Source organism: Rhodnius prolixus, unplaced genomic scaffold (assembly GCF_049639745.1).
Source record: "Rhodnius prolixus isolate KJV_2025 unplaced genomic scaffold, Rpr scaffold_2, whole genome shotgun sequence".
NCBI classification, from domain to species: Eukaryota; Metazoa; Arthropoda; class Insecta; order Hemiptera; family Reduviidae; genus Rhodnius; species Rhodnius prolixus.
In genome coordinates, this window is record NW_027411592.1 from 49,735,599 (window position 1) to 49,762,947 (window position 27,349).

A 27,349-nucleotide genomic window follows, 5' to 3' on the forward strand; every position below is an offset into this window, starting at 1 on the left:
ACAGAAATCCATATTTCCATTTTAATACAAAATGTTCATCATTAAAATTACTTATTTTAGGCAGGTTATAGACGATGGTTCTAAATTGGTCCCTGCTTATTAAGTTAGATTTTTCAATTCTCCATACCACTGAGGCTTACAGAAGATATAACAAATCTTGCAACATCTAGAATGTTGTGCCTATCATTAACAAAGCATGTTTAGACAAGTGTCCTGTTTTGATAAATAAATAATAATGAATTATATTCATAAACTTGGGGACTAGAAGAAAAAATACTGAACATTGGATCACCTCAGTAAGGAAGAAAAAAAGTAGTTTTTTATCATCAAGATGCTAATCATTGAAGTCATTGAACAGAAGGGTGGTCCTGTTGGATCAGTGACTGAAAGTCCCTGACTGATTGCTTCTCATTAATCTGCACTCTGACATCAATAGGCAGTCACTAGCCCCCATTTTTTTAAATAAATAAATTTCGATCATAAAACTCACCTTTATACGATTGTTAGCTTCCAAGTTCTGTCATAGCTCTCCATTTATTATAATTAAAGTATTTATTGCAGCGATTAAATAAAAAGGAATTTTTATTTCCATAAACGCTCAGCATTTTATTTAAAATAAATAAATAAATAAAAACACACATCAAGTCTATCACCTAATGTTACAACTTCTCGATGATACAAACCTTGTTTTTTTTTCTTACTGAGATCCAATGTTCAGTTTTCTTTCTTCTTGTACCCCAAATTTATGAGTACTGTTGGGCGTAGCATCTCAAATATTCATGGACCTGGACGCTATAACGATGGATTTTCCCAGGGTGCAAATATTGTTGAATATTTTCCTTAAAGTTTTGAAATTATACATTCTTAACATCATAGATTTTATAGACCCTGAGATACCATTTCTGGAAACATTTTGCAAATAAAAGTAACAGGCATTTGAAAAGGGAAATAACACACAATGCTTGAAAAAAAAAATGAAGAAAAACCAAGCTGTTACCTTCGTGAAAAGTAAAAGTTTAAAAGTTTTAAACTTTACAACTCTCTGTAAAGTTACGCTTGCTTCAATCAATTTTGCTTTCATTCTTTGAATTCCAGCATACTTATAAAGTCTTCAACATCATATAGTTAAGCAGAATAGCTTAACGATACAAAATTAAATTCCTGCGCCAAAATAAATGGTAATGTTTGAGGGTATAAGAAAATTTAGATAGTTATGTTAAAAAAAAATGCTTTGCTGTAAAAAGACATCGGTTGAAACTCTAGAATGAGAAGCGCTGTAAATACCTTACCAGAAAATGAAGTTTAATCTTTCTACGAGCTGTAGTTTTTGAGATATCCAGTGCTGTGTGTTCAGTATTCTATGCAGTTGCTTCCTTTTGAGAAATACGAGTTGTAGAAGAGTTAATACATTTATTAGAAGTTCCGAAGCCTATTGTGGTAGAAAATATTCCTCCCTTGGATATCAATTGGATAAAGTACTGACTGATCGATTTAGTTTAGCCAGTTGAATAGAGAGAGTCTAGTGAGTGAGAGGGAATGAAATAAAGAATGAGAGAAGCAAAATCATACTTAATGAAGGCTTTGATGTGCACAAGGGAAAAATGCAAAAGCCGTTGATTTAGAGGCAATGGAACTGCATATGCATGAGGATGCCCCTCCACGCACAACTCAAATATTCCATTCCACCATTTCTAGCTCTGTGTACTCGCACTTGGCAACACCTCATCTCTTCATAGCGTCACCACAAACCTGCAATGCAGTCTTCTCCTCTGGTTTTATTATACAATCCTGTTCTCCATAAATCCATTACTATTTCTTTTATTCAAAATTTCTCTTATTATTTTCTTTATTGATTACAGGAACACAGATGTCAGAGGAGCGCATTTTATTATTTAAGTAAAGAGTTAAAAATATTATCATTTGACTAGTGGGTAAGAAGTGCTTTATTTTGTTAAATTTCATATTAGTTAAGAAACAAAGGTGATAATTGAATTGGAATATTTAAAAAAACATGTTACCTAAGTGCTGAATATGAATTACAGTTTTCCTTCAACCGCATTAAGTTAGTTCTTTGCTTACAGCAATAAAAATATGTGAAAAGGTACGAGCTCTGGTTTCATACTTCATTTATTTTCAGAGTAGTTTTCATTGTCTACTTAATAGTCGTTAATTAAATTATAAATAAGATAGTTAATTACTAACAATAAGTTTTAAATATGTATTTGTTAAAAAAGATTCTCTTGTGATATGAAGGATGTAAAGGGATTTATGGATTTAAAAAAACACTCTAACAAAGGATCATTAATGATTTTGTTTAATGTTAGAGACTATGCTTAGATTAAAACATAATATTTCAGACTAGTATAAATGGGTAGACACAGTACATTCAGATGATGACAGAACCATTGAAGATGGCACATATCCTTCTGAAAACTAATTCCTAATAACATACCTAAAAACTTATTTTTTAAGACAAACTGAAAAGTATAAACCTTCACTCTTAGATCCGCAAGAACCTAATTTGGCTTATTATCTTACAAGGTAAGTTTTAATCTAAGCATAGTCTAACATTAAACAAAATCATTAATGATCCTTTGTTAGAGTGTTTTTTTAAATCCATAAATCCTTTTCAAACAGGTATCATCTTGTTCACAAAAAAATGTACGTTTGTGTGGTTCTTTTGCAATGGATACCTGCTCAAGTAGGCATATCAGGGAATGAAATAGCCGATCACCTTTTTAAGTTAGACGATGACATGATCCAACCTGTGGTCGGATCCTCTTCAAAGGGTTTGAAGGCTCATCCACATGAACGTAACCAATTTCTGGAGGAAAAGTCAAGAGCCAAATGGTTCTGGAAAAAAAAAAAAAAATTGGAACAACTTGCGATCCCGCAGCAAAGGTTACCCATAAAACTGCCAAAGAGAACTACTAGCGCCATTTTCCAGCTTGCCACTTGTCACGATTATCTGCAGGTATACGTTTTTAGGATTGCACCCTACTCAGATATTTGTTCTTTATGCTCAAATGTTTACGTGGACGCAGAGCACTTTGAGAAAGCATGATATTGAACAGAGGAAACCCGATAGTGTCCGCGTGGCGCCAAATGGGTGGGTTATTACCGTAAAAGAAAGATGTTATTTCACGTTCCTAAGGCAGGCGATTTCTGAAAACTAGATAGCTATTGTCATGCTTTTATCTTAAAGAATTATTGATGCGACAGTTGTTTCGGATGCTGTATTACAGTACCCTCATAATAGAAGATTACAAGTACTTGTTCGAGATGTTCCAGGAAGGCAGCTTCGCAATTGTTGATAATTATCACAGCATGTGATGTAGATTTTGCTTTCCAACAGTTAGATTTAGTTGCAGTTGAAAGTTGCTGAAGTATAAATGTGTATTACACTGAAGTATAAGGCGGTGTTCAACCACAGATTTGAAGGAGATGTGGTTTCCACTTCTTACATCGTTGTGGTCAGCTCAAAGCAATGTAGAGAATTTTAATCGTTTTTTTTTTTTGCCAAATGTGTTTATTTTGGAAACATGCTCATATTTTAACTTTTTAATATTTCTATCAATGGTTATCAGTTATGTCTGCTTTTATATCTTAAAGGTTAAATCAATTTTATTTTTTAATTACTATCAAATTCAAATGTAGCCGGTATCTACCAGCTTCAGTGGTCTATAAAATTTATGTATATCTACAGAAATTTATAAATTTTACATTCCCCTTAAGTATAACTTTACATTTGATTATCATTGCTACATTTTATTGTTTCAGTTGCTGCAGTCTGCATTCACCTTAAGATGTGAAGCCCTTTTTCCTAGATCAGCTGGACATCACAGAAGTCGAAGACATCCCATTTCTGCAAGAAGAGGCTGTCACTAAAGACAGACATCCTGGGATATTTATAGTACTTCTATAAAATCTTTACTCTCTCCTCTTAGAAATTCATCTTTCATGGTAAATAAGATCAATTTATGCATCGGCAGAATAATTATAACGTTAACTACAACTTTTAGCGTCCCTCTGAAGTTTCACTTTAGTATAGTGAAAGATTTCACTATCTGTTCATTTTTAGGAAGAATTGCTACAATTGCATTATAAAAAGGAAATCTGTTAACCAATTGTTAGAATTTTTTCATTAACAGCTCCATCAAACTTCATTAACCTTGTATTATGTACAATCATTTTTATTTCTCTAGGGATAACTATTTTAGAAGATTTTGGGAGCGATAGTTGTTATTTGAAAAAGTCTCGAAACTTTTTGTGGTGCCAAGTGATAGTTTTGTAGCAAGACACATTGTTACTTGCAATTGTAATAATAATAGCCATTTATTAAACATTATATATACAAATACATAGTATCTAAATCAGCCGAAGCTGTGGCCACAAGTATATATATATACAGGGTGACCAAAGTTATATGCTCCACCCACTATTTTTTTAAACGGCGGGAAATTTCGAAAAAATGAAAAACACGTATTTAATCATTTTTAGTCTAGTTTATTTTCAGTGAATGACCCATTTTTTTAAACCCTTGTATCTCGAGATACAGCATCCAACTTTTGTTTTTCAAATGGAACATTATATTTTTTGTTGCATATTTTTGTAGTATTTGAGCTTCTAAAAACAACAAAAAATTTTTTTTGAAATCGGTCAAGTTTTTCAAAAGTTATGGTAATTTAAAATATGAAAAACAAATTTCTGTTTACTGTTAAAATTACGTTATTTTTTTAAAAGAATCTGTTCAAACTGGACACAACCAACGGACAGGCAAGCCAAAACTCTGGACTCCCACGCTTTGCTTGTAGCAGCACTTATGGTGGCGAAGTCAAGATCTAGGCAGGCTAGAGTTTATTATTTTTTGTTGTTTTTAGGAGCTCAAATACTACAAAAATATGCAACAAAAAATATAATGTTCCATTTGAAAAACAAAAGTTGGATGCTGTATCTCGAGATAGAAGTGTTAAAAAAAATGGGTCATTCACTGAAAATAAACTAGACTAAAAATGATTAAATACGTGTTTTTCATTTTTTCGAAATTTCCCGCCGTTTAAAAAAAAAGTGGGTGGAGCATATAACTCTGGTCACCCTGTATATATATATGTATAATAAATAAATTCTTGCCTTATTTCATTTTCTAAAAAAATAACCTTTTTTATAACAATTTTGTAAACCAATAAGAAGCTGAAATTAGTTGTAGGACATCATTTGCTCAGTGGCATCTGTTTAACCATGCGGCTAGGGAATTCAGACCAATTGTACTGACATCAACTGCATTCTATTACAACAGGCAGTGCTGATCCTTGTTCCTACATTTTAATCCTGTTTACAGCCAGTCTGTTAACATATCACACCTTCTCACAACTGTCACTGTTAACAGTTTTACGCTACCCTCATCGTCGATGCTAAGCTTTATTTGATTTAGAGATTATTTTTTGAGGGACTAGGTTGGGGGGTATTATTATAGGGGCAAAGACTGAGGAATGTGTGTACAAAGCGATAGAATTTTTTTCTTGATTATTTTTCAGTCACAGTTATATTGCAATGAGGGCAAAGTGAAAATTTCCAAAGTTAGTAAAGATGAAAATGAATCAAAGAATTTAAGAATTTTCATCTCTTGATCGGTCCGCTTCTTCCATTTTACGTTTTAGTTAAGTAAAGGAAGTACACCGAATCCAATTTAAATCAATTACGTTCTTGTCTTTCGCCTTATTTCGTAAAGAATTTATTTCCACAGCGTGTGTTTTGATTAGAAGTTCTATATTTATATGTTTCTTACAAAGAAAATATCAGTTATTGAATGGAACATTAAGAGTAATCATACTTATTTGTCTATAATGGTACTTAATGCAATCTGTGCGCTCATCTTCTTTCATATGAATGAAAACTATTGTGCATTTGTGCACGTGCTATATCACCTGCGCTTTGCATTTACTTCAATGAAGGTGTACAACAAAATAGTGGATCTTATCTTTCAACATTTACTTATGTAGATCTATTGAAGGAAACAATGAAATGGTAAATTAGATTTCAGAAAGCGTATTGTACTATAAGTTTCAAGCTTCTGTTTATTGATGATCTTACTTGATGATACTCTGTATCTCAGTGGATTACAAAGTGGAAAGTTATAGAAAATAGTAACTAAAACTCCTTCACATCATTTGAAAATTTGTCAGGCAGAATCGGAATCAAGATAGTTATATCCGATAGCTAGGCCACCATTGAAGCATTTAGTTCACTATAGATAAAAAATTATTGTAGAATTTCTTGAGGAACTCAATGACTAGTACAAGGAAAAAAATCACCTTAAATTGGGTGCCAGGACATGTTGGTGTTGCAGAAAATCGGGAGGGCGACAAACATTTTGACAAGACCAGGAGCTACTCCTATTCAAGGTGCGATGAAATGAGCGACGGGTTTCTCCAGGAGGAGATCTGAAAGAAGGAATCTGATGGTTTTGGAACTGCTGAGGCTAAGATCAGCGAAGATCTGCCGGAATGGACATTTACTTCCTGAAGAGTTCAACAACTAGCCGCAATCTGATTAAAAATAGACTGTATCTAACCTGATTCCTCGGAGGTCACCTGAAGGAATTGGGACATGAACGTAATGACACCTAAAAAGAGACTCAAATAATCTGCAAACGGACTGCGAAGTTATCAACCAAGAAAGATTTGGATGACTGGCTAGTTGCTAGGTATTAGATGATTAAGTATTAGGATCCACATTAGATCTATACAGTAGCTGTTAGTAACTAAAATAAAGTGGAATTACACTTTTTGAAGTAATTATTTGCAAAGTTAGTAACAGTTTACAAAAGAAATACCATTGGCATTTTTTGGATGTGCTCTCTAAGGAGTTTTAATTAGGGCTCTGATTACTGTAAGAAACATTTATTAAGGGTAGTCCCTAAAAACAATAATAAATTAGAAGAATAAATAATTAGATAGAAGTATATCTGTGTATTACTTGGTTTATTAAACATTTGGCAAAAACATAAAACAAAAACACAGATGTTCAATTTATATATGAAAGGCACGTGCTGTGTATTTACTTTTTATAAAACACAACTTAATAAATTTCTATCTTAATTAAAAGAAAGAAACGTGGTGTGGAATTGGGCATATACAAATAAATAACGAAATAAGCCACACCCACTCAATTAGAAACGATATGGACAGGTGAGAAGCGCTTAGTATCCGCCAGCAAGACTTAGGGCTGGTCTGCCCATTATGGAGATGTTCCTGAGTTCCGTTCCGACACTTTTTCTGAGTGAATATTGTACCTTCCCTGCTACTAGTATGCTTTAAAGAAGGTTGCCTAGCTTTGAATTTATAGTTTCATTTTTTTTTCGAGCAACGGCTGTGCCATTGAAACTTACATTATTGAGCAACTCGCAACCCAATTTAATTTCGTTCCTCTAAGAGGCAATCTGTCATGCTTGCAGTTGCAGTTAGTGCTGATCACTACAATTTCTACTTGAAGCCAAAGATTTCAAGCGAGTCTATTGATAAAACTTTCCTTAATAGACGCTTCTGAAGATCATCACATTTAGCTAACATTTTTATACAGCCAGCACCATCAATGCTCGCTTCATCGAGGATAATACTGGATATTTAAAAAAAAGCTAGACCATTGTTTTACCTTTAGTTTAGTCTGAATGCTACCTACTGAAAGAAATTACTACCTATAGTAATACTACTAGTAAGTACTTAAGGAGAAAAAAATTGGATGTTCAGTGAAATAATAAAGAATTTTAAAATAGTAATTAGGTTAGCAAACTGTTTCATGAACTTGTAAAATAATATTACTAAATATTTTTGTTTTCAAAGCTATAATTACTTTTTCTAGGATTGTCCAATATCGCTGTTTTTGTTTAAGGATGTACTGCAATGTTATGGGAGCATAACTAATTTGTGTTTTTCTAAGAAGAAGGAGAAAAAAGGGGCAAGGCAAAGAAATGCACTTTTTCTGACTTCTTCAATGTGTTATTAATGCAAGTTTTTAGTAAAATAAACTGGGACAAGTAAGCTATTAAAGTAGCTTTTAAAAAAAATAAGTAATTTAAGTTTTGTAGACGATTTAGTACTTCTCAATAACTGAAAATTGGCGAAAATTATTGATAAATTAATCAGCACTAGAAAAGAAGGAGTCTAAAACTAACAAAAGAAAAAAAGTTTATTTCTAACAAACGAGAAAACATTTGAAATATTGTTCAAGGAAGTAAATTGAAGTTGCAAGAAGAGATGACCTGTCTTGTGCAGCAGATCTCACTTAATTAAACAACTTTGAGAGAAGCCTAATTAATATTTGAGAGCAGATCTAGGAGCAAATCTAGGTTACAAAAGGTATTGAGCAGTTACATTATTCCAGACCTAACGAGTGTTCATCATAGACAATTTTAAAGTAAATCGTTATTGAACTAAAGGCAAACAAAGCGTGGAATAAGAAAAAAAAAGACAGATGTTGAGGACAAGTTCTTCAGTTGAAATATGGAATTGGGCAGAGCATGTAACCAGAAAAATAAACCCAGAGGGATGGACCAAGTCAGCCATCAGGATAGGTTTTCTTTACCAGTACAAGAAAAGGATCGTTCTATGAAGTTGCAGGAAATTTTATTTAAATTCATTGCAAGTTTTGATTTTATTTAAGTTTTGATTGCAGTATTTGAAATATTAATTTGCTTTATTTATTCAACTCAACGAATACTGCTTTGTACCACAACATTTTAAAACTTTTTTTTTTTTAATTTATTTGCTATTCACAATCTACAAAGAATAGAATTCGTAATAAGTGAATACGATAAAAGAAGTCTTCCTGACTGGATCAACTTGAGGAGAGAAGCTGCCCACCGGCAACACTCTCGCTGGAGTTATTTTAAAACTGTGATCAAAATTTTTTGTTACAATTGGATTATAATTAACAGTACACATGTTTTGTGCATTAAAAATAGCATATGATTTATCTGACATCATTTTTTTTTGGGTTCATCACAACATCCATTTAATTGGTTTAATTTGCTGCGAATAATTAAACTTTCAGCTGGAAATTAAAATAGCGGTTCCATTAAATCAATATTAATGTTACTGTTTCAAAATAGATAGTTAAATGAACGTGTTAAAACAACTCTGTAACACTAATGATGGCTAAATAAACAAGTAAAACGAAGTCTGATACAAAGTTTACCTGGAACATAGCTCAGTGAGCTTTGGTCTTGAGTGTTGCCGTCGGTATCCCAATGCACTAAAGCAGCCAAGTGTGTTGTTATAAAGAGGGAGAGAGAAAAAACAAGAATGATGTAGCCTCTTATGAAGTTTACTGTGTAAATCATATTGAAATATAGTGGCCACTATCGCCCTTAACAGACACGCCCATAAACTGGCTAATTGGCCCATAGTTTTCAATTTATATACGAATCAATTTTTTTCATTTTTCTACTTCTCTTTTACTTTCTCCTTGAGAAAAATAAAATAAATCCATTGTTTTATGTTTGTACTTAAGTTCGGTGCACATAAGAGGATCATTTTTATCTATTTGGGGATATTAAATAAAAGAAAACATTAAATTGAACTTTATTTTGTTAGTAGGGCTCTTTTCTTTTAATGTTTTCAAGTTAGACGTTTTGTATTTAATCACTAAGCGTGGTTGTAAAATAATTGATTTGATTTAGAAAACCTAAACAGTAATTTAGAGATTTTCATAGAAATAAATAAGGGTTAAGTTGCAAGCGGTTCGCAATAAGCATTCAATGATAATGTTCACTTCGCGCAACAGATTCGGTCTAATTTTAAAAATTCTTGTAGTCTTGAGCGAAGACTAAAATAGAGTAACCGACATTGAACTATTAGAAAAGAAAAATCCTTGATAGTTTTATTTCCTTTGGATGTCAGCTTCTATCTGGATACAAGCAACGCTGAGCTGTAGAAAGAGCACGGTCTAATAGACAAATTATGTTAGGAAAGATGCGGTGGTTAGGAAATCACTTAAGATGAAAGATTCTTCCTAAAGCAGAAGGAGAGCATCGTTGTAGTTGAAGTATAAGATGGTCCGAATAGATGTCAGATAGGTAGAATTAAATAAAATAGTTGAAATTCTTTAGTGACCAAAAGTAATGGCTACCTTTTGTCCCTGTCACAAGAGATTATATTTAGCATTTTCTTTTGATTGAATAATCGCACCATTATTGCATGTTTGCAGAAATGTGCTACAAGACATCCTTCTGATACCACTCTTAAACTTTTGCTAGATCTAAACTTCCTCAGCATCCTATTAAATTTAAAAAAAAAGAAAAGAAAAAAATTATATACTCTAATTCTGTCTAATTGTATGGCCATGTAGGGTACTTCTTACAGATACTATCAGGTGATTGTACTTATCATAACTATAAAGTGTTGCAGCCCATTAGATTAGTAATAGTAGAGTTACAATAGTTTAGAGGGTTAGTAACAATGATTGCGGCCACGTGGCCTCCAACTACAAGGATAATTTGTAAAGGAAAGAGAATGTACAGGCCTATATATGTGTGTGATAGATGTGTTACTTTGTTTTGTGTGTATGTATAGGGAGATCTAGTGGCTCTACAATCAGTGCCTCTTTTGTCGTCAGGGGTCTTCATGCTTGCAATTTGCTCTCTATTGTCTATTGGTTGCTATAGTGACCACCTGATCGATATGTTTACTACAGGTATCCCAGTATGTAATAGATTCATGTCACCATTGATGTTTGCGACAATCATTTTAGTGGCTTTGTTTGTTGTCTACCAAATACTGGATACATTTCATTTATTAATCATTTTAAATTAATATATGAAGTCATTAGAGTTACCAATTACTAAAATTATTGTTTTATTGCAAGAATTTGCTAAACATTTAAGGAATATTATGAATATCTATTTCTTTCTTTGATGTTTGGCTTTGGCTAGCTATATTCCTTCTGTAGTTATTAGATATTGATAATCTAGGATAGTTTAATCCTATTTATATTAAGTATAAACTCCGATTTGTCTGCAATAAATGTTAATAATATTTGTAAAGAATGCTTATCATATAAGTAGTGTCACCAAGCCAGCAGATAATCGGAGAATGTGATGAGAGAAATATTCGCAGCTATAACTAGGATGGGAAACAGGAATAGGTGATTAGATCGCCAGGTCCAGCGTATTTCTATCCTTATGGAGGATATAGGGATGGAGTTTGTGTATAAAATTAGGCGAGAACGTTCAAATTGTGTGGAAATTTTTAAATCAGGGTGGATAAGTTCTTACCCTGACAAAGAGAACTTTAAAGTCAAGATGGAGGTTAGTTTGGAGACATTATAAATTGAAGTGACCCATTTCGGCGAAGGACTAACGACTGGAAGGTTTTACATCACTGGACATTGCAAGGTTGATCGTCCTCCCCGTAATTCTGTGCTATAAATTCGAAGTATTAATTAGAGAGATAAGGGAAATTAGACCAAATACTGGCAATTGGAAGAAATGCTTATTTTACCTTTTTTGGGCGCGACAGCATCTGAGATATTTAACATGCCGAGCCTTTTAAGTAAACTGCCAGCCTCCGAACAGTTTTCTCTCCGACAATCACTATTTAGTGATCTGTAAGAGGCTCCTAGGAACAGAAATTCTGAGAGAAATCAGTTGGATTCGAATCTGTAACCTCAACTTCCACTGAAAAATCCCCACTCTTTCGTTACTATTTATTATAAATTCAATATTCTGTTACTTCTTAAATAGATTTTTAAAAAGTTATTTCTCTCTACACAGACAATGTTCAATATATCTCTAACTAGTAATAAATTTTAAACTGTTAATTGAAATCAAACAACAATAAATCGAAAGTAATAAGAGCAAAGGATTGTCTGTTTAATAATAATAAATCTTTTTTTTGTTAAAATAAAAAATATAGACAATATATATAAAATTGTTTGTATACTATTTTACATCAATTTGTGTATAACTTCTCAATTACATGAGTTACGACCTAGAGAGGGGCCACCGGCGTTAAAATACTCACCGATTTACTACTGACAATCTATATTGGATTTATATTTGAATTTCTTTTTTTGATTTATAACCTATACTGACAGATTTTGTGGGCGTTAACTGTTGAATTTTTTAATTGGCATGTTGTACTATTTACTCTAGCCCCGGGTCCTTTAATGCCTTTCGTGTAGGCTGTTTGGTTACTAACCTTTTAACAAAGACCCATCAATAAATAAAACTGTGTTTGTGTGCGAACATTAACTCGTCTTCTTTTCTTAACCCTCCTGTTTTTGCTTCTTATTGTTTTTCTCTGGTTGATTTGTTTTAAATTTATGAGAAATAAAAAATACATTTACTTTTTTAGTAAAAATTTTATTTATTTATTTTTAAACCTGGTAACACTGAATTCTAAAATATTGAGTTTCTGATTGTTTTGAAACTAACTCCCAGAAACTTTCATGATATGCAGTTACAATTTGGAAATTCGCTTCAAAACTGGAATTTCAGTTGAAATTTAATAGTCACAGCGCTATCCTGGAGTTCTTCTACACCAAGGTGATTACCATCGATGGCATCGACGTAGTGAAGTAGCCACGAGAACGCTTTAATTTCTATTTTATATGTAAAATTTGCATGTTCACAAATGTACATGTTAGTACATACAAAGGCTTGTATGGTGATTTAATGTGCGACATTCAACTTACTGGCAAAAGTTAAGCGTAACTCCTGAATGTTCCAATAACTATATTTTTCTAAAAGAGTATTAAATGAACCGTTCACAGCACAAGTCGATTAACTTCAGTTTTTGAAATAAATTAAAAGTGTTAAAAAGCACTTGGTTAAATCGTAGCTTTTTATATTTATAATAAATATCTAAAATAATGAAAGATTTACTCCATTAAACGTCACAATTTTTTTAAGCCATTAAATGATAAATAATTTATTTTAGAAGCCATTTTGATTAACTCCATGCCCTAATATAAATAGTCGCAATAATTCAACTCAAATCCAGTATCTGACACTGAATGGTAAACAGCAAATTTAATTGAATTTTTATTATAAACGGAATTTAAAAAAATAAACAATGTCATTGGAATCATATTCATTTGGTTATTTGTAAAAGATCAATTCATCTGAACTAAAAGCAAAGTATTTCACTTTCATTTGCCTTGTTTTGTGACCAAAAAACTTGGATAACAAGTGTTGTTGATTTCTATTAAAATGTTGTCAACCAGATGTTTATTATAAAGATCTGAATAACGATTCTTTCAGCTTTATTACGGGCATAATGTAACTCATCTTCACAATTACTTTCATTCTCCCTTAAACTTTCTGTAATTTCTTAGATTCTATATACTATGAATTCTAAGGGAGCCTAAATAGATCTTGCAGAGGTACTAGTTATTAGATTTTTTCGTAACTTCTTTTACCATTCAAAGATGACAAGTCAATTCGACCACTTAAAGGTGCAATAAATATATTTCCGGTAAATGTAGAAGTAAAACTTTGTTCTGAAATTTGTTAAGCAACACGTTTTGAAATGGGTATATCAATTCAAAAGATGCCGAACGAGTGAGTGAATTTCCTACTGTTAATCTTCAGAGATTAGTTCTTAATCTGAATTATTTATTGCAGTGGTAACAGATAAGATTCTTTAAAATTTTCTGAACATAGAGGAAATCCATAACCGGTCAGAAAACATAAAAAAACACAAAGCGTGATATAAAGATATTACTGTTTAAAATACTATGGTATTTTTGTATTGTTACCAAATTTGAAACACATTCCGATGAAGACTAAATTTTGGAACAAAATTAGACAAGACCCACTTAAAGCAGTAGAAAGACGGTCATAATTAATCTGTGAACTTAGAGCCAATAACAATTCATCAAATTACACGTTCCCACCGAAGGAAGGATGATTACAGCCACATAATGTGCTGAACTACACCGTTTTCTGCCACATGAGCGCTTTTTCTGCTACCCACCCTTTGTAAATCTGTAATCGTTATCATCATCAACGCATTCCTCCTCATTCCTTTTGATCAGCCCAGTTTGTTGAATTTATTCCACGAATGTCAATAGGGTTGGTGTGGTTGGGTAGCTGCTACCGCCGGCGGCATTTGACTGGGGCGCCAGTTCGCGCCCACGTGTCGCCGTCAAGTAGGACACGTGACCAGTAGGCATAACCGCAGGGCGTTTCCCATACATATACACAACAGTAACTTTAAGTTGTGAACAGTAGCAAAAGTATAATAGTAAAGTGAAATCATCCAACCATATATTGTACTGTGTGCGTTGCATACAATGCAGAATGCGCTTACACGCTCACACTGACCACTTAATCGGCTGTACTCATCAATTGACGAGCTTGTTGGATTTATTTCCAACAGTATTTTTGTGAAGCTTTCAAGCCTGACTCAACTACAAAGATGGTTTAAGTAGATCTAGAAATCACATTAATATTCAGTTAATTCCTTTAATACAATTTGAGAACAGCAGTAAAGGATAAGACTTTTAAAGATTCCATGCCACAGAATAATTTGTGAAGTCCTCAAATGTTGAACAAAAAATACAAAATATTTTATCCTCTTTGTTAATTTTCAAATCCAACTCATAAACTTTTATCATGCTTCATTTTTCCTATAGATTTACTTTTTGCCTTCTGTTCTGTGGTCGATGACGAGCAGTGTTTCGGCGAGAGAACACTTCGAAGACTTCATGATTAATGATTATAGCGGGACTGTTATAGATACTACAACTTTCCTCGCTACCTTCTGAAGAAGAACACTGAAGATGTTAGAAACATCGATCAAATAAAGTTTGCTCTTGTAAGAAAATTTTGTTTTATTATCACCAACTTATAAATAATGAAAATAGTTCAATAAAAATTCCACTTTTTATTTATGTGGTTTTAAATTTAAAAAGCCAGTCGTTATTTCTTTTGGAATGAATAAATAAATAAAAATAATACTTGTTTTAAGATAAAATGGAAAACTAATATACTTAATTTATCTCTTTTAAATCAATGTATACTAATTTAATAAAAATAAACAATCTCTAGGTTGGTGTAATGTTGTTAATTATATACGAATATATGTATATACAGTTAATACTCTGGCTGGCATTTAAATAAATGGACTACACACCATTGGGCTAAGTTTGAAAATTAAAAGTAAAATTGTGTTAAAGCTGTGTGTTCTGCTCCGTCTAAGCGTTCTAACGATCCAATTAAAGTGCCGTTCGCTCTTCTGAATGTAGCCTTTGTTTATGGCGCTCTGGCTCGCTGACCATGCCCTTTCTCCTCACCACTTTTTTAACCTCCTCATTCATTATTAATCTTATATGTTGAAAAGTTGGGCTTATTTCTTTGTAGCGTTCAAAAATTAATAGGTTAAACATCAAAGGATGGTTTGCAGGTTCCTTCGCGGATTATTTTGGTAATAATAAATTTGTATTTCGCAAATTGTAATTTGTTTAGCTGTTTAATTAAAGAGGATAATTATAAAAAAAATTATCGTTTTTGTAATTAAAGAAGATTCATGCTTCATACTTCATTTGAAAATCATTCTCAAATTTCTAAAGTTTACAATCACGATATAAATTAATCTTCAGAAGTTTGTTTCTATACAAATTATTGTGTTCATCAAGTATTTGTATCGATTGTAAGTACTTTAAGAAATCCATGACTGAATCCTAACCACATATTAATAACTTTAAAACACTAGAAAACTTCCTTTCTGTTGCAGAAACTTTGCCTGCTCCTTCTTAAGTGGAAGTAGAGATTTACTTGATCATCTTGTGTAATACTCGGTATCTGAAGCTACCGATATCCGCCATTTCCAAAATGGTGAAAGAGTCGAAATGGAATTAAATAAAAAGAAAGATGCAGAAAAGCGCAAGAACTTTCCTCTCGGTAAGCCGCCATCAGCGTCGTCCAACCTTACAACCTTCTCTTTAACCTGATCTTCTGATATCCGCTACTACAAAATAATATTGTCATTTGATGAGAAACAGGGGTTTAAAAAAATGGCTCAATCACTGAAAATAAACTGGACTAAAAATGATTAAATACGTGTTTTTTATTTTTTCGAAATTTCCCGCCGTTAAAAAAAAAGTGGGTGGAGCATATAACTCTGGTCACCCTGTATATAGGAATATAAAAGTAGAACTTTCTATATACAAATATATAAAGTAATCTTTTAAAGTGTATTTCTATACAAATTATTCTTCCAATATTTGGTTCAATTGAAAGCACTTAAAGAATTTCATGACTGCATCATATCGTATATTAATAATTATTACTTATGTATATTTGCTTACTATTCACTGCATATATATTTTCATAAATATGTACTTATAAGAGTGTTAATGAATGCAAATTAACTCCAAAACGAGAAATCGCATAATTCCTTACTTCATATTCCATAAGTTCTTATCAGAATCATTTGAAGAAGTGGTTGTTTAATGATTACATACTTCTTAGTACTTCGAGAACTAGTTGGAAAAGATTTTGACTCATTTATTTGAAATTTTCTTTCGTCCTACATCAACCTTTTATTTCCAAAATTTTTCTTTCAGCCGAGACAACAATTTGCTAGAACAGGAAGAGGTAAGAAATTGAAGCTGAAATTTGTGAGAGTAGCAACCAGAATTTTAGCGTAACTGATACATAAAGGAAGTCTTCCTTTCTTCAGATTTCACCCGCAATGTGCTGATATAAATTATGTTTACAATCTTTCATTGAAACACAGGATAAATACCTCACAGAAAGAAGAAGGTGAGCAATGCTGATTCCAGTAAATACACAACCTTGGGGGCAAATTCAAAAATAAATTCCTACTGTTATAATGAAGGAGCAAAACTGGGATTCGGAAATAAATATAAAAAATATTGAAAGCATTATTGCACACTATGCCCGTGTATAGTAGGTTGTATGCAGGATATATACTGGATCCTGCGAGAGCTAACAGGTTTACAATATTGGAACATAAACTTGGTGCTTAGTTCTATAAAATATATAAACAATGATGCTCTCGGTGTTAGCATACTTGTGTTATCCAATTTAATTGGAGACAGTATAAGACAGCCTGCAGCTACAATAAGGCCAGTTCAGCTATCTGCTTACCGCTTTACACTAACTCTTCCTACCTCAGCTAACTATAAGTTCCTACCAGCATATATCAGTCTGTTATTACAATGTGTAGGTGTTTTATTTATTTATTACTTTCTATCTTTTATGAGAATATAGTTTTCAATTTCTATCAACTATTCTTCTCAGACATATTAGCTTCTGGAAGTAATCACTACTTTCTGTGAATAAGCTACTACAAAAAAAGAAATCAAATCAAAATGACAAAATGTAAATTCGCACTTCCACTATCACTTTAATGTAAAAATATTTACATTCCATTATATTGTTATCCTGCATTGTATAAAGAAAGTAACGTTCACCGGTGCAACAAGCCCCTGTGGCCTAATGGATAAGGCATCGGTCTCCTAAACCGGGGATTGTGGGTTCGAGTCCCACCAGGGGTAATTATTATTTTTTACTTTTTACTTCGTATTTATGACTAGATCGTTGTGAATATTAAAGAACTTCTTTTTATTTAATTAAAAAAAGATAGAAAAAAATAATCCACTACTAGTTCTATTGATTTTTAACAAATTATTATAAATTTTATTTTTAAAGTACATCACGCTTTCTTTTACATGTTAGCCGAGCGGCTATCTAAACGTTGAGGACGTAAAGCCCGCCTGAAAAACAAATTTTCTTTTATATTACAAAATTTTAATTTGTACAGAAGTAGTAAAAGACAATAAAATTCAGCGATATTTTGTTCTGCGGCTATAAAAAAGTGTAATAAAGCGGTCGATGGAGGCCACTAGAAGGAGATGATAACTTGCATTCATTCACCAATGCACTAGTGTTCCACTGAACAATTTTGTTTTTTTGGGCCGAAAAATGTGCCTCAAAGTGTAGTTGATTTTATCCGTTGTAGTGCGCATAATGTTTGCTTGATATTGTCTGAATGACGGAATTATACCTAGCTGTAACTATATGCAATGATGGTGCAGTTGGTACCATAATATTGATTCTACCATCATGAATTCAGCGTGCGAGCTGAATAAGTAACACGGCCTGTATTAGTGCTGATTTGAAACATGACACCTTATGCATATTATATGCACTTTATCTACTTACTGTTAATATTATATTGCTTGTTTTTCCAATGTTTCAATTATTAGGAGCATTTTCTAAATTATGGTTCTACATTTTTTTTGTGATTATGTTTGCTTCTTGAAAGTTGGTTAAATCATTAGTTTATGATGTGCTTTAAGTTTGAAAAATTAAATCATCAAAAATACATTCTTAGAAAATAAATTTCTCTGGACTAAAAATTGCATTAAAAGCAATCACGGGTATCAGCGACGCATTTGAAACTCTATTCGAAAGTATTCAGACGAAATGCGTCCAGCTGCAAATCAGACTTTATTAAATGATCTTTTTTTTTTTAATTTGTCGTAATTTTTTGTAAAGCTGTAACTTAATATCTACATTAAGTTCGTTCTAAGTTCATTCGAAAACAATTTCCAAGTTGGGTTTTGACTTTTTGATAGCTGAAAGTAAGGAATTTTGTTTATATAAAAGAAGAGACATTCTAATAAATAATGACGCGATTATTATTGTATCAAGACCTCATCGCCCTTATATTTATTTCCCTTATGATTCCATGGATCTGTATAATAACAGATTTGGAGGAAGAACGCCATTCATTGTAAGGTTCTTTAAACAGAGGTATAAAAGCGATGGGCCCACCGACTCTGAGATTCTGACAAACCGCAGTAGATTACAGCTTCAAAACAAAAGAAAACACCTCCTAGTTATTTGTACAGAGAAATGTTTTTAGAAAGAATTAGCCATAAATACAATATATGGAATGAGCCCATTCACGTATTTCCAGGTGGGTCAAAAATGTCGACGAATATACAAGGGTAGGGTCCACTTTGTGGTCGATAATATATCGAATAAGAACGGCCTTGATGATATGACAGTGTCCATACAGCAGATTTATACGCTATCTATGAAGCTATAGAACATTTCAATGGAAAGCTCAGAGAGCAAGTATGTCAATTGCAATCATTTATGCTCCGGAAGTACGCTGGATTTCACGTCTGTTTTAGTTTCCAAAAACCGCTTATTACAGCCTATAATTTGAAAATAATTAGCTCTTCATAGTTATTCAGAAAAAAAAGTATCTTTTCTGTGGATTCACCAGGAACAATTGACAAACAAACAAAAAATTAGTTGACGATTATGCTAATGATTAAATCCTTAAAGATCGATAAAATCAGAGTTACTAAAAATTAGGCTCACTGTGAGGATGAAATCATTAATAAACTTTGTCCTGTAGAAGAATTGGAATTTTGGTGAAATAAGCTTTCATGCCAAAACTAGATTACAGTTATAAGCATAACTTTTGAAAAATAACGTATTTGATAGTGTTATTGTTAGATTTAAGTGCACTTCTCATCGTGGCATTGTTACAAACGAACAAAGTGTTACAATAGTAATTTTAGAGCAGAATGGTATCGAAATTGTACAACAAGGCAGCAAAAAACAGATTAGTAACTTTTAAACTTAATTTTATTTATCATAACTTCTCCTATATAGTTGCCAGTTGTGGCTCTGAACAGTGAGCATTGTATTTTATGTATGAACAGAGAATTATCAAGGAACCATGTCAGACTAACAGACATCCTTTTGCAGTCTGTAATTAAATACAGTTCACATGATAGGCAAGTCGGCAAAGCAGAGATGTACTGCGGTACTAAGTTCCCTTTGGATTTAATAGTATAACCATGTTTGTCCTCTGCTACTGTTCACCTTTACTTATCGATAGTAAGGTGACATAATGTCCCTAGATTCTAGGATTCATAGTTTCATATTTGCATACATATAAATGTTTCATTTGCACTTACAGTGACTCCCATTAATATTGGGATAGTACAAACAGAAGTTCAAAATTGACGAAAATTAAAAGTGGCACCCATTTATTCAAATTTTTATAAATTCATTTCATTTTATAATTACGTACTATTAATTAAATAAAAACTATTTAAATAATTACATAAAAATGTTTTGGTAGATTAAAAAAAAATTTTATATATAATAATAAGAGCAAATTCTACCTCTCATAAATATTGGGACACTATTATAATTTATAGTTTGTCCAAGGTTTTGCCCGAATATTTATACGATTTGTAAATATATACCTTAAGCATATATTCAATATGAAATTAATAATTAAATTAGTTTATATAAATCAAGCCAGGTGTAACATGTCGCGCAAAAATACAAATACAACGATTGAACAAAGAAATATTATAATTTCTTTGCACAAAGACAATAAAAAGTGTTAGAGAGACAGAAAAACTGATCGGACCTAAAACATCTACTGCGTGGAACATCATTCAGCGTTACCAAAAAGAAAAAAGAATTGTTTCAACCCCACAAAAAGGCCGTCCTCAACTGCTCTCTGAGAGAGAGCAGCGTTATATATTAAAAGAATTAAAAAAGATCACCGATTTAGTGCTCCAAAACTTCTATGTGAAGTTTTTGACATGTTCAGAGAGCAAAAAAGAAGCAGAAACAGTTCGGAGAGTGCTAAGAAAACTCGACTACCATGGTAGAGTAGCCTGGAAGAATCCTTTTGTAAGTAAGATAAATAGTGTTAAGAGAGTGAAATTTGCCGAAAAATATTCCAATGTAAATAGTGACTTTTGGAATGATACACTCTAGCGATGAATCAAAATTTAATGTTTTCCAGTCAGATGGAAGGGTTATGGTCTGGAGGAAAGCGAATGCTGAACTCGAAAAGAAGAATTTACAGCCAACTTTAAAGGGTTTTAAAGCTGCACCTCCTGGGTGGAGGTGGGTCAGTTCTGGTTCGGGGCTGGATGTCCGCATCAGGATTTGGAGAATTAGTGTTTATTGATGGAATGATGCACAAAATGGTTTATAGTAATATATTAAAATATAATTTGAAAAAAGTGCCCAAACATTTGGTATTTTAGGGTCTTCTAAATTCTACCAAGATAACGACCCCAAACCTTCGTCAGCGACTGTTATACAATTGCCCAAAAGTATTCCAAACCTCTCCGCAGTCACCAGATCTTAATCCCATTGAACATTTATGGCAATATTTAGCCACTGCTTTAAGAAAAACGAATAATATCTAACAAAAATGAATTAAAACTATGTTTCCTGGAAGAATAGGAAAAAAACACCACCTGAATTAACCAAAAACTTGTTTCACCTATGCCTGATCGTTTGAGGGCTATTGTAAGTCAAAAAGCAATTATTAAATTATTACCAACCAATTATTAAATAGTTGGAGATTTTAAATATTGAACATTTAAACTCTAGCACTTCTGGTGTCCCAATATTTTTGAGAGTCTTATTTTACACTTTTTCAAAAAGTGCTACCTAACAGTTTGGAATTTCATCGATTTATACTTATATATAATTTCCACAGATGTTGCTAATGTAATTTTTTTTAAAAAAAATTCCAAACTTTTGTATGTTGTTTTCATTTTCCTTTTAAATCATTTTGTAAAAGGTGTCCCAATATTAATGGGAGTCACTGTAAGTTGAAAAGTTTTTAGTTTTATTGTAGTATCCTTTGGCATTTTATTTTAATTTTTTTTTTATTTAATTTTTTATAAATTTGCGTCTGCAACGGTTGTTGCAACAAGCAAATGGATGTAATATAAGGTCTTGAATGAAGATTGGAGAAGAGGCACCCAGTGGCGACACTCCATTAACGTGAACAGATCGCTATACTGCTCTTATGAGGAGAGTAGAGATCGCGGGGCCATCTTCTCTTCAATCTCCTTGGAGGATTGTCTGGTAATGTGGAAGAAGATAAGTGTTCAATTAAGGATTAGGATGAGCTGCTGTAAAGGAATGAAATTTTAATTTTTATTGCATTTTTTTGTTCGTTTTATTAAATAATTTCAACCAATTACTTTGTTTGTGTAGAAAATATTCTACATTTTAAGTGATAATAATGAAAGTAAGGAAATAAGCTCAAAGGTTAGAGCACTGGATTGTCAGGCGAATCCCACTGCCAGCTATTAGCTTTTTCCCCTGCTCTAGAAGCTTCTTTCGGGTGATGGAATATGATCTAGAAACCACTGGTTATTTAATACGACTTCAATAGAATTCGCTGTAGATCTACGAGGCAGTAAAGTTCTGAGTTATTTTAAACGTAATGCGTCCTCCTTTTTATATTTTAATTGAAGGTTTTATTACAATTTTTAGTATCTCTGCCTTTTGATTTAGTTACATTCTCGAGTATTCTTTAGGATTATTCACTACACTTGAAAAGGTATAAAGAAATTTGCCTTTTCATCCAGAATTTCTTTGGAGGACCCTATCTTTTTCTCCATGACAAATTAATAATCTTTTGAAGGTAAGGTTGCTGTTAGTTATTAGGTGAGGAGGGGGGAAAAATAAGGGAGATTGAGGGTCCAAACAACCCGTAGTCAAATCTGAAGTTGGCAAACAAAGGGGGAAAACTGGTGTTCACACAACACAGCATGGGGGGCACACAGAGGCTTGTTTGTACGAGAGGGGGAACTGCTGCATGAGGATGAACACGGAAGCCACGGGGGTTGTCTGGCCTCACTGGCAGAGGCGGTACTGATCCTCCAACGTGGCTCCGCCCAGTAAATTACACACAAGCCAATCGTAGAGAAATCCCCTTCCACTAATTTTATAGCACGCCACTTCTTCAGTGTTGGTGGCTTGTTCAGTGTTGTAGCCAGAGCCGCTAGGAATACGTATGGTGTTTTGTGTGGGGTTGATTCGCGCGCGCTTATTTTTTTTTCTAATTGGACAATAATAGTTCCAAGAATAGAAGAAGTTCACGTGAAGCCCACACAGTTGTTCTGCTTTCATCAGACCATCTACATGATAGTGTCCAGAACTACGGAATTCAGTTTCATAGACATGAAGGTCAGTTTTCTATTATTGTTATCAATATAGTATCTTATCTTGTCGCTTAATGATATTCACAATGTGGGAGGTTTCTAGCGTGATGTTTCCAACCTTTCCTTAAACGAGTTCTTAAAGGCACTTCCTGATAAGTTCAGTGTAAGTTTGAACTGGTAGCTCAAGGAAGCATTCATAAAGTAAAGCATGAGAATGCAGGATTCTTACCAATTGAATCGTCGCCATAAGAAAAGTTGGCTAATTGGACATGTTAGTTCAATAGTTTGCTAAAACAAGTGAGTAGAATTTTAGTAAATAATTAAGCAAGAGCATTTCTTAAATTTCTTAAGACATCGCGCAAGGTTTTGGGTAATAAAAATGGCAGTAGCATTTTGAATCTGAAACTGAGAAGATAAAAAAAACCGAAGTGAAATTATGGTCAGCAGTGTTTGCTCATTAGGTCCATATAAAAATGAAGGAAAATTAAGAGGCGAATTTATTTGTGCGGTCGTACCGAACATTGTCTTAATCTGACCTCCAATCTCCTCCTTCACCGTCTTCGCATGCTGTCAACGGGTTTTTTGTGAAATTTGTTAATTTCAAACTGTATTGTGAGTAACTGTAAGAAATAATGACTTACAACTGTACCAAAGAAGCCCACAATATGGGCGTAACTTCCGATTATCTAATTCCACAGTTGCGTACTCACTCCGATGTACCCTGAGGCAAGTCAATGGCGGTCGCATGAAGTTTGTTAGTAAACTGAATTTCGGCAATCACAGAACAAACCAAAAACTAGATTCTTTTTTTGCTCGCTCCTGTTTTGGGGGTTCTCTATTCCAGAAAGGTATCATTTGCTTTCAGAAGATGGTCTTCTGAAATGTCTGTCTGTCGTTTGGCTACTAAAATGACGCTGAGTTGAGTGATTACAGAAACTATATTATAAAAAAGAAGGTAACCAACCACTACTCGAATCTTATGGCGTAAATTCTGGAGACGAATGAAAATCCGAAACCTGTTAGAAATAAATATCTTGAGCAAGGTAACATAAATATAAATTCTATTATATCGTACTGCAATTAGGGGATTCAGCCATCCATTGAACACAGAATTCAAGCGTGCAATATTTTGATTATCAGTGTAAGTTGCTATTTTCCTCTATTTGTTTGTCAGACATTATTTGCTAATAAAAATAACTTTTCCAGCAGTTCCGTAACTGTTTGAGATTTTCAAAATTGTCCAATCAAAGCGCGAAATAAAATTCCATCTGAAGGTTCTTTTTCTCTTCTACATCATGGGTATGTGAATCTGATAAGTGAAGTTGTTCCGTTATATTAAAATTATACTCTAATTCAAATAACTTTAAAGTAACTTTACAGAAATTTTAAAAAAACATTTAAAAAGAAAAAATACTTTCAATATGAGAAAATTAGAAAGAATCTTTTTTATTCAGTAGTATTGTATGAAAAATTTAAGTTCATGTTAAGCGCTTTATTATTATTTACTTTAACTTTAACTTACTTCAAGCCTTAACATATTTTTCAAAGCAGCACTACAAAAATGGCAGACAGATTACAATAATGGTGATAAAGGTAGATTCTATAAAACTATGGCAGATCAGTTACCTAGACAACCATGGTTTAAGGGAACTGGCACTAATAAATGGGTTGTTACGACAATAAGCAGGCTGAGAGCGAACCACGCGGTGTGCGGATCGTATCTACACAGGATCAACAAAAGGTCCTCTCCTCTTTGCGTAGATTGCAATGAGGAGGAAGATTTCAAACATGTAATAATGATATGTCCACGTTATGTGGTAGAAAGGAAACGAATGTTTGACGACATATATAGGTATTTAGATGCACCATTTCGCTACGAAGACATTATATTCTCCACCAACATTTATGTGCTTAAGTCGATAGCAGAGCTAGCAATGAAATATGAATGTATTTAGAAGCTATAGCCGAATTAGAATGAATGGAACAAAATGCTTAGAGAAGGATTACGTGATTTTAATTTTGGTTAAGCGAGAAGGATGGCAGGAGCACAGAGTGCTGCTCCATCCATTAGCAGTAGTTTATGTAAATAGCGGTATATAGTAGAATGATGAATGTGTGAAGCGAATGTATCTATAAGTAAGAATGGAGAGTGAGTGATATTCTAGCGATAAGCACCTAGACGATGCTGGCTGTATGGCGGAAGCCAATGCCAAAAAAAGAAAACAAAAAAAAAAAAAAAAACATATTTTTAAAAGAAAGAATTTTATTACTTCATTTTTAATAATATTACTTTCATAATATTAAACCAAATTTTCCAAAGTATTTTGTAGTACTTGATAGAATAAACTACTGTGTAATAAATACATTGGATTATATTCAAATAGCATTTCGTTGGGAAAGTTACTCAACTTAATACAAAAATGACTAGAGTACCAATTGCAATAACAAAGGCAGCACAAATCCTTCAAATTAGGGAATTTAGACATTTTTGATTGCGTTATAAGAGATAATCTTTTGTTATTATTATTGACAATGTCGTATTAATCAGCTTACTTAAAAGTTTAAAGATATTACGGAGCACATTATGGCTAGATATATGATCCAATAGTTCGACACTTTAGATTGATTTAACATTAAATTTTCTTTTGAAAAATTTCTTCAATTTGGCAGTTTCAATAATATTTTACCGAGGAAACTTATAACTGTAATTTAAACAAAACTTAAACACTTAGCTTATTTTAAAACAATTGGCAAATGAAAGTGTATTTCTAAATCTTCTATCTAAGTATTTTAATTTGATTTATTATTGCAAAAAAGTGTTTTTACTTGTTTTGTACAATGGCCGATTGATTCAAAGGTTTTGACAATGTAATTTAGTCCAAGACACGGTGAAAAATAGTATCGCAAACTATAAAGTTACCTTCAGTTTTTTATTAAATATAAAACCATACACTTCATTTTGAAGATGATACAAAGTAAAACAAAAACTCACCTACTGAATTTTAGAGTAGCGAATGTTCTAACTAAAAGTTTATAACTCGATTAACACTTCTTAATTTTAGGGGAAGTAGTATCCTAAACAAGTTGTAGGTGTAAACCAGAAATGTTAAAAAAGATTTAGATTGGGTTCGCAAGTGTTGGCATTTCTTTTTCTATCCAAAACTCATACCCAAAATAATGTTAATTCAATCAACTGCACGGTCTGCTACTTCACCGAGAATTTCTTTCATACTTATGTATTAAAAGTATATACTGTAATATATAAAACTGTACTTTGAACATCTTCTGCACAAACAGTTGTAAGTTTTTCGTTCACTAAATCAAACTTAATTTTCCCGTAAAGTTGTCTACTTTTGGTTCCTAATAGAGCAGGGATTTTCTCAAGTGGTAGTAAACTAATTTATCGTTAATTTTCCGACACTTCCTGCCGGCTGCCCTTAAATTTTCTCACAATTAGCGCCAAAATTTGAAGGATGGCGTTGTCTGCGGAGACAATACGGAATCGGAGGAAAGTAGTTCTTTAAGAGGTTCCGTGTGACAATGTTTTCTGAATTGGTACGCCCTAAATTTGGATATAAATAATAATTATATGTATTTAAGACTAATTTAGAAAATAAATATCAACATTGTAGGCTCGCAAAATAAAAACACTCGATGATATAGGAACTACTTGCAACTTTTCAACAATCTCTTAGAAATTAATTTAAAATGATCCCACTTCAAAAAAGAAATTAACAGCAAATCTTGTCCACCAATCGGTAACAAATTAAAAAACCAAAACGGAAGTTGTACTTTTGGTTAATTATTTTTGCCCAAAACTTTCTTTATTAATTTTTTTTTTTAATTGCAAAACATTTTTGGTTTACTTTTTGGAATTGTCTGTCAATTTATGTAGGATTATTTTAAAGAATATGATTTTAAATTTCAGCTCTTCTCTATTTTAAAATAAGTTTTAAATTTGTTTAAAAAGTACATCAAAAAAAGTTCATAATTCTTCAAATTTGATCAAATTTTTGATTGCTTAAAGGAAGCCTGAAAATAAGCGTTTCTATTACTTTTTTTAGAAAGGCAATCGTGAATTAGCAAAAGATAACTTATAAGGATAAGTTGCAACCGCGACGTAATTGTGCTGAGCTACAAAATATTTGTGTTTTACGTGAAACCAAATTGTTGGTCAATTTTGTAAAATGTATGTTTTCTATTAAATTAAACTAATTAAAAAGCTATCTCAAAATAAGTAATTACTGTAAAGGACACTGTTGAAGGCTGTTACGTGACTTAGCGCTTCAAAGTACTACTCTGAAGTTAATGAGTTCTGAATGATCCCCTAAATTGTAGCGTTCAAATGAGGTCATACTAAAAAAAA

At 32.6% G+C, this 27,349-nt stretch overlaps 2 protein-coding genes and 1 non-coding gene across 7 annotated transcripts in view; all 3 read left to right on the forward strand.

Moving 5' to 3' along the window:
* Positions 1-1,366: 1,366 nt before the first annotated feature.
* On the forward strand, positions 1,367-16,037 carry LOC141449870 (uncharacterized). Of its 5 annotated transcripts, XR_012455750.1 has the most exons (4): positions 2,111-2,974; positions 3,781-3,963; positions 14,635-14,816; positions 15,735-16,037. XR_012455750.1 is itself a non-coding variant. In XM_074119767.1 (2 exons), the coding sequence occupies exons 1-2, from the start codon at positions 2,660-2,662 to the stop codon at positions 3,886-3,888; spliced, it is 423 nt and encodes a 140-aa protein (XP_073975868.1). In that variant the 5' UTR covers positions 2,111-2,659; the 3' UTR covers positions 3,889-4,369. The 5 variants fall into 5 exon arrangements, 1 of the variants encoding a protein (XP_073975868.1); XR_012455753.1 differs by lacking the exons at positions 2,111-2,974; positions 14,635-14,816; positions 15,735-16,037 and adding exons at positions 1,367-1,931; positions 2,043-2,101 and having other exon boundaries at positions 3,781-4,366; XR_012455751.1 differs by lacking the exons at positions 14,635-14,816; positions 15,735-16,037 and adding an exon at positions 4,206-4,371.
* A 1,413-nt stretch (positions 16,038-17,450) lies between these two features.
* On the forward strand, positions 17,451-17,523 carry TRNAR-CCU (transfer RNA arginine (anticodon CCU)). Its single transcript has one exon. It is a non-coding gene; the product is annotated as a tRNA-Arg (tRNA).
* Positions 17,524-22,804: 5,281 nt separating this feature from the next.
* The window catches only part of Awh (LIM/homeobox protein arrowhead), a 66,579-nt gene continuing 62,034 nt past the window's right edge, over positions 22,805-27,349 (forward strand). The window contains exon 1 of the mRNA XM_074119773.1: positions 22,805-23,008. Coding sequence (XP_073975874.1) covers positions 22,964-23,008 — 45 coding nt within the window. The 5' untranslated portion in view covers positions 22,805-22,963. The remainder of the gene's footprint in view (positions 23,009-27,349) is intronic.

Excerpts from the sequence above, each read along its gene's own strand:
- LOC141449870 (XM_074119767.1), top strand. The coding sequence starts at position 2,660 with ATGTACGTTTGTGTGGTTCTTTTGCAATGGATACCTGCTCAAGTAGGC. Across the intron at positions 2,975-3,780 it reads CTTGTCACGATTATCTGCAG|TTGCTGCAGTCTGCATTCAC; the intron begins GTATACGTTTTT and ends TTATTGTTTCAG.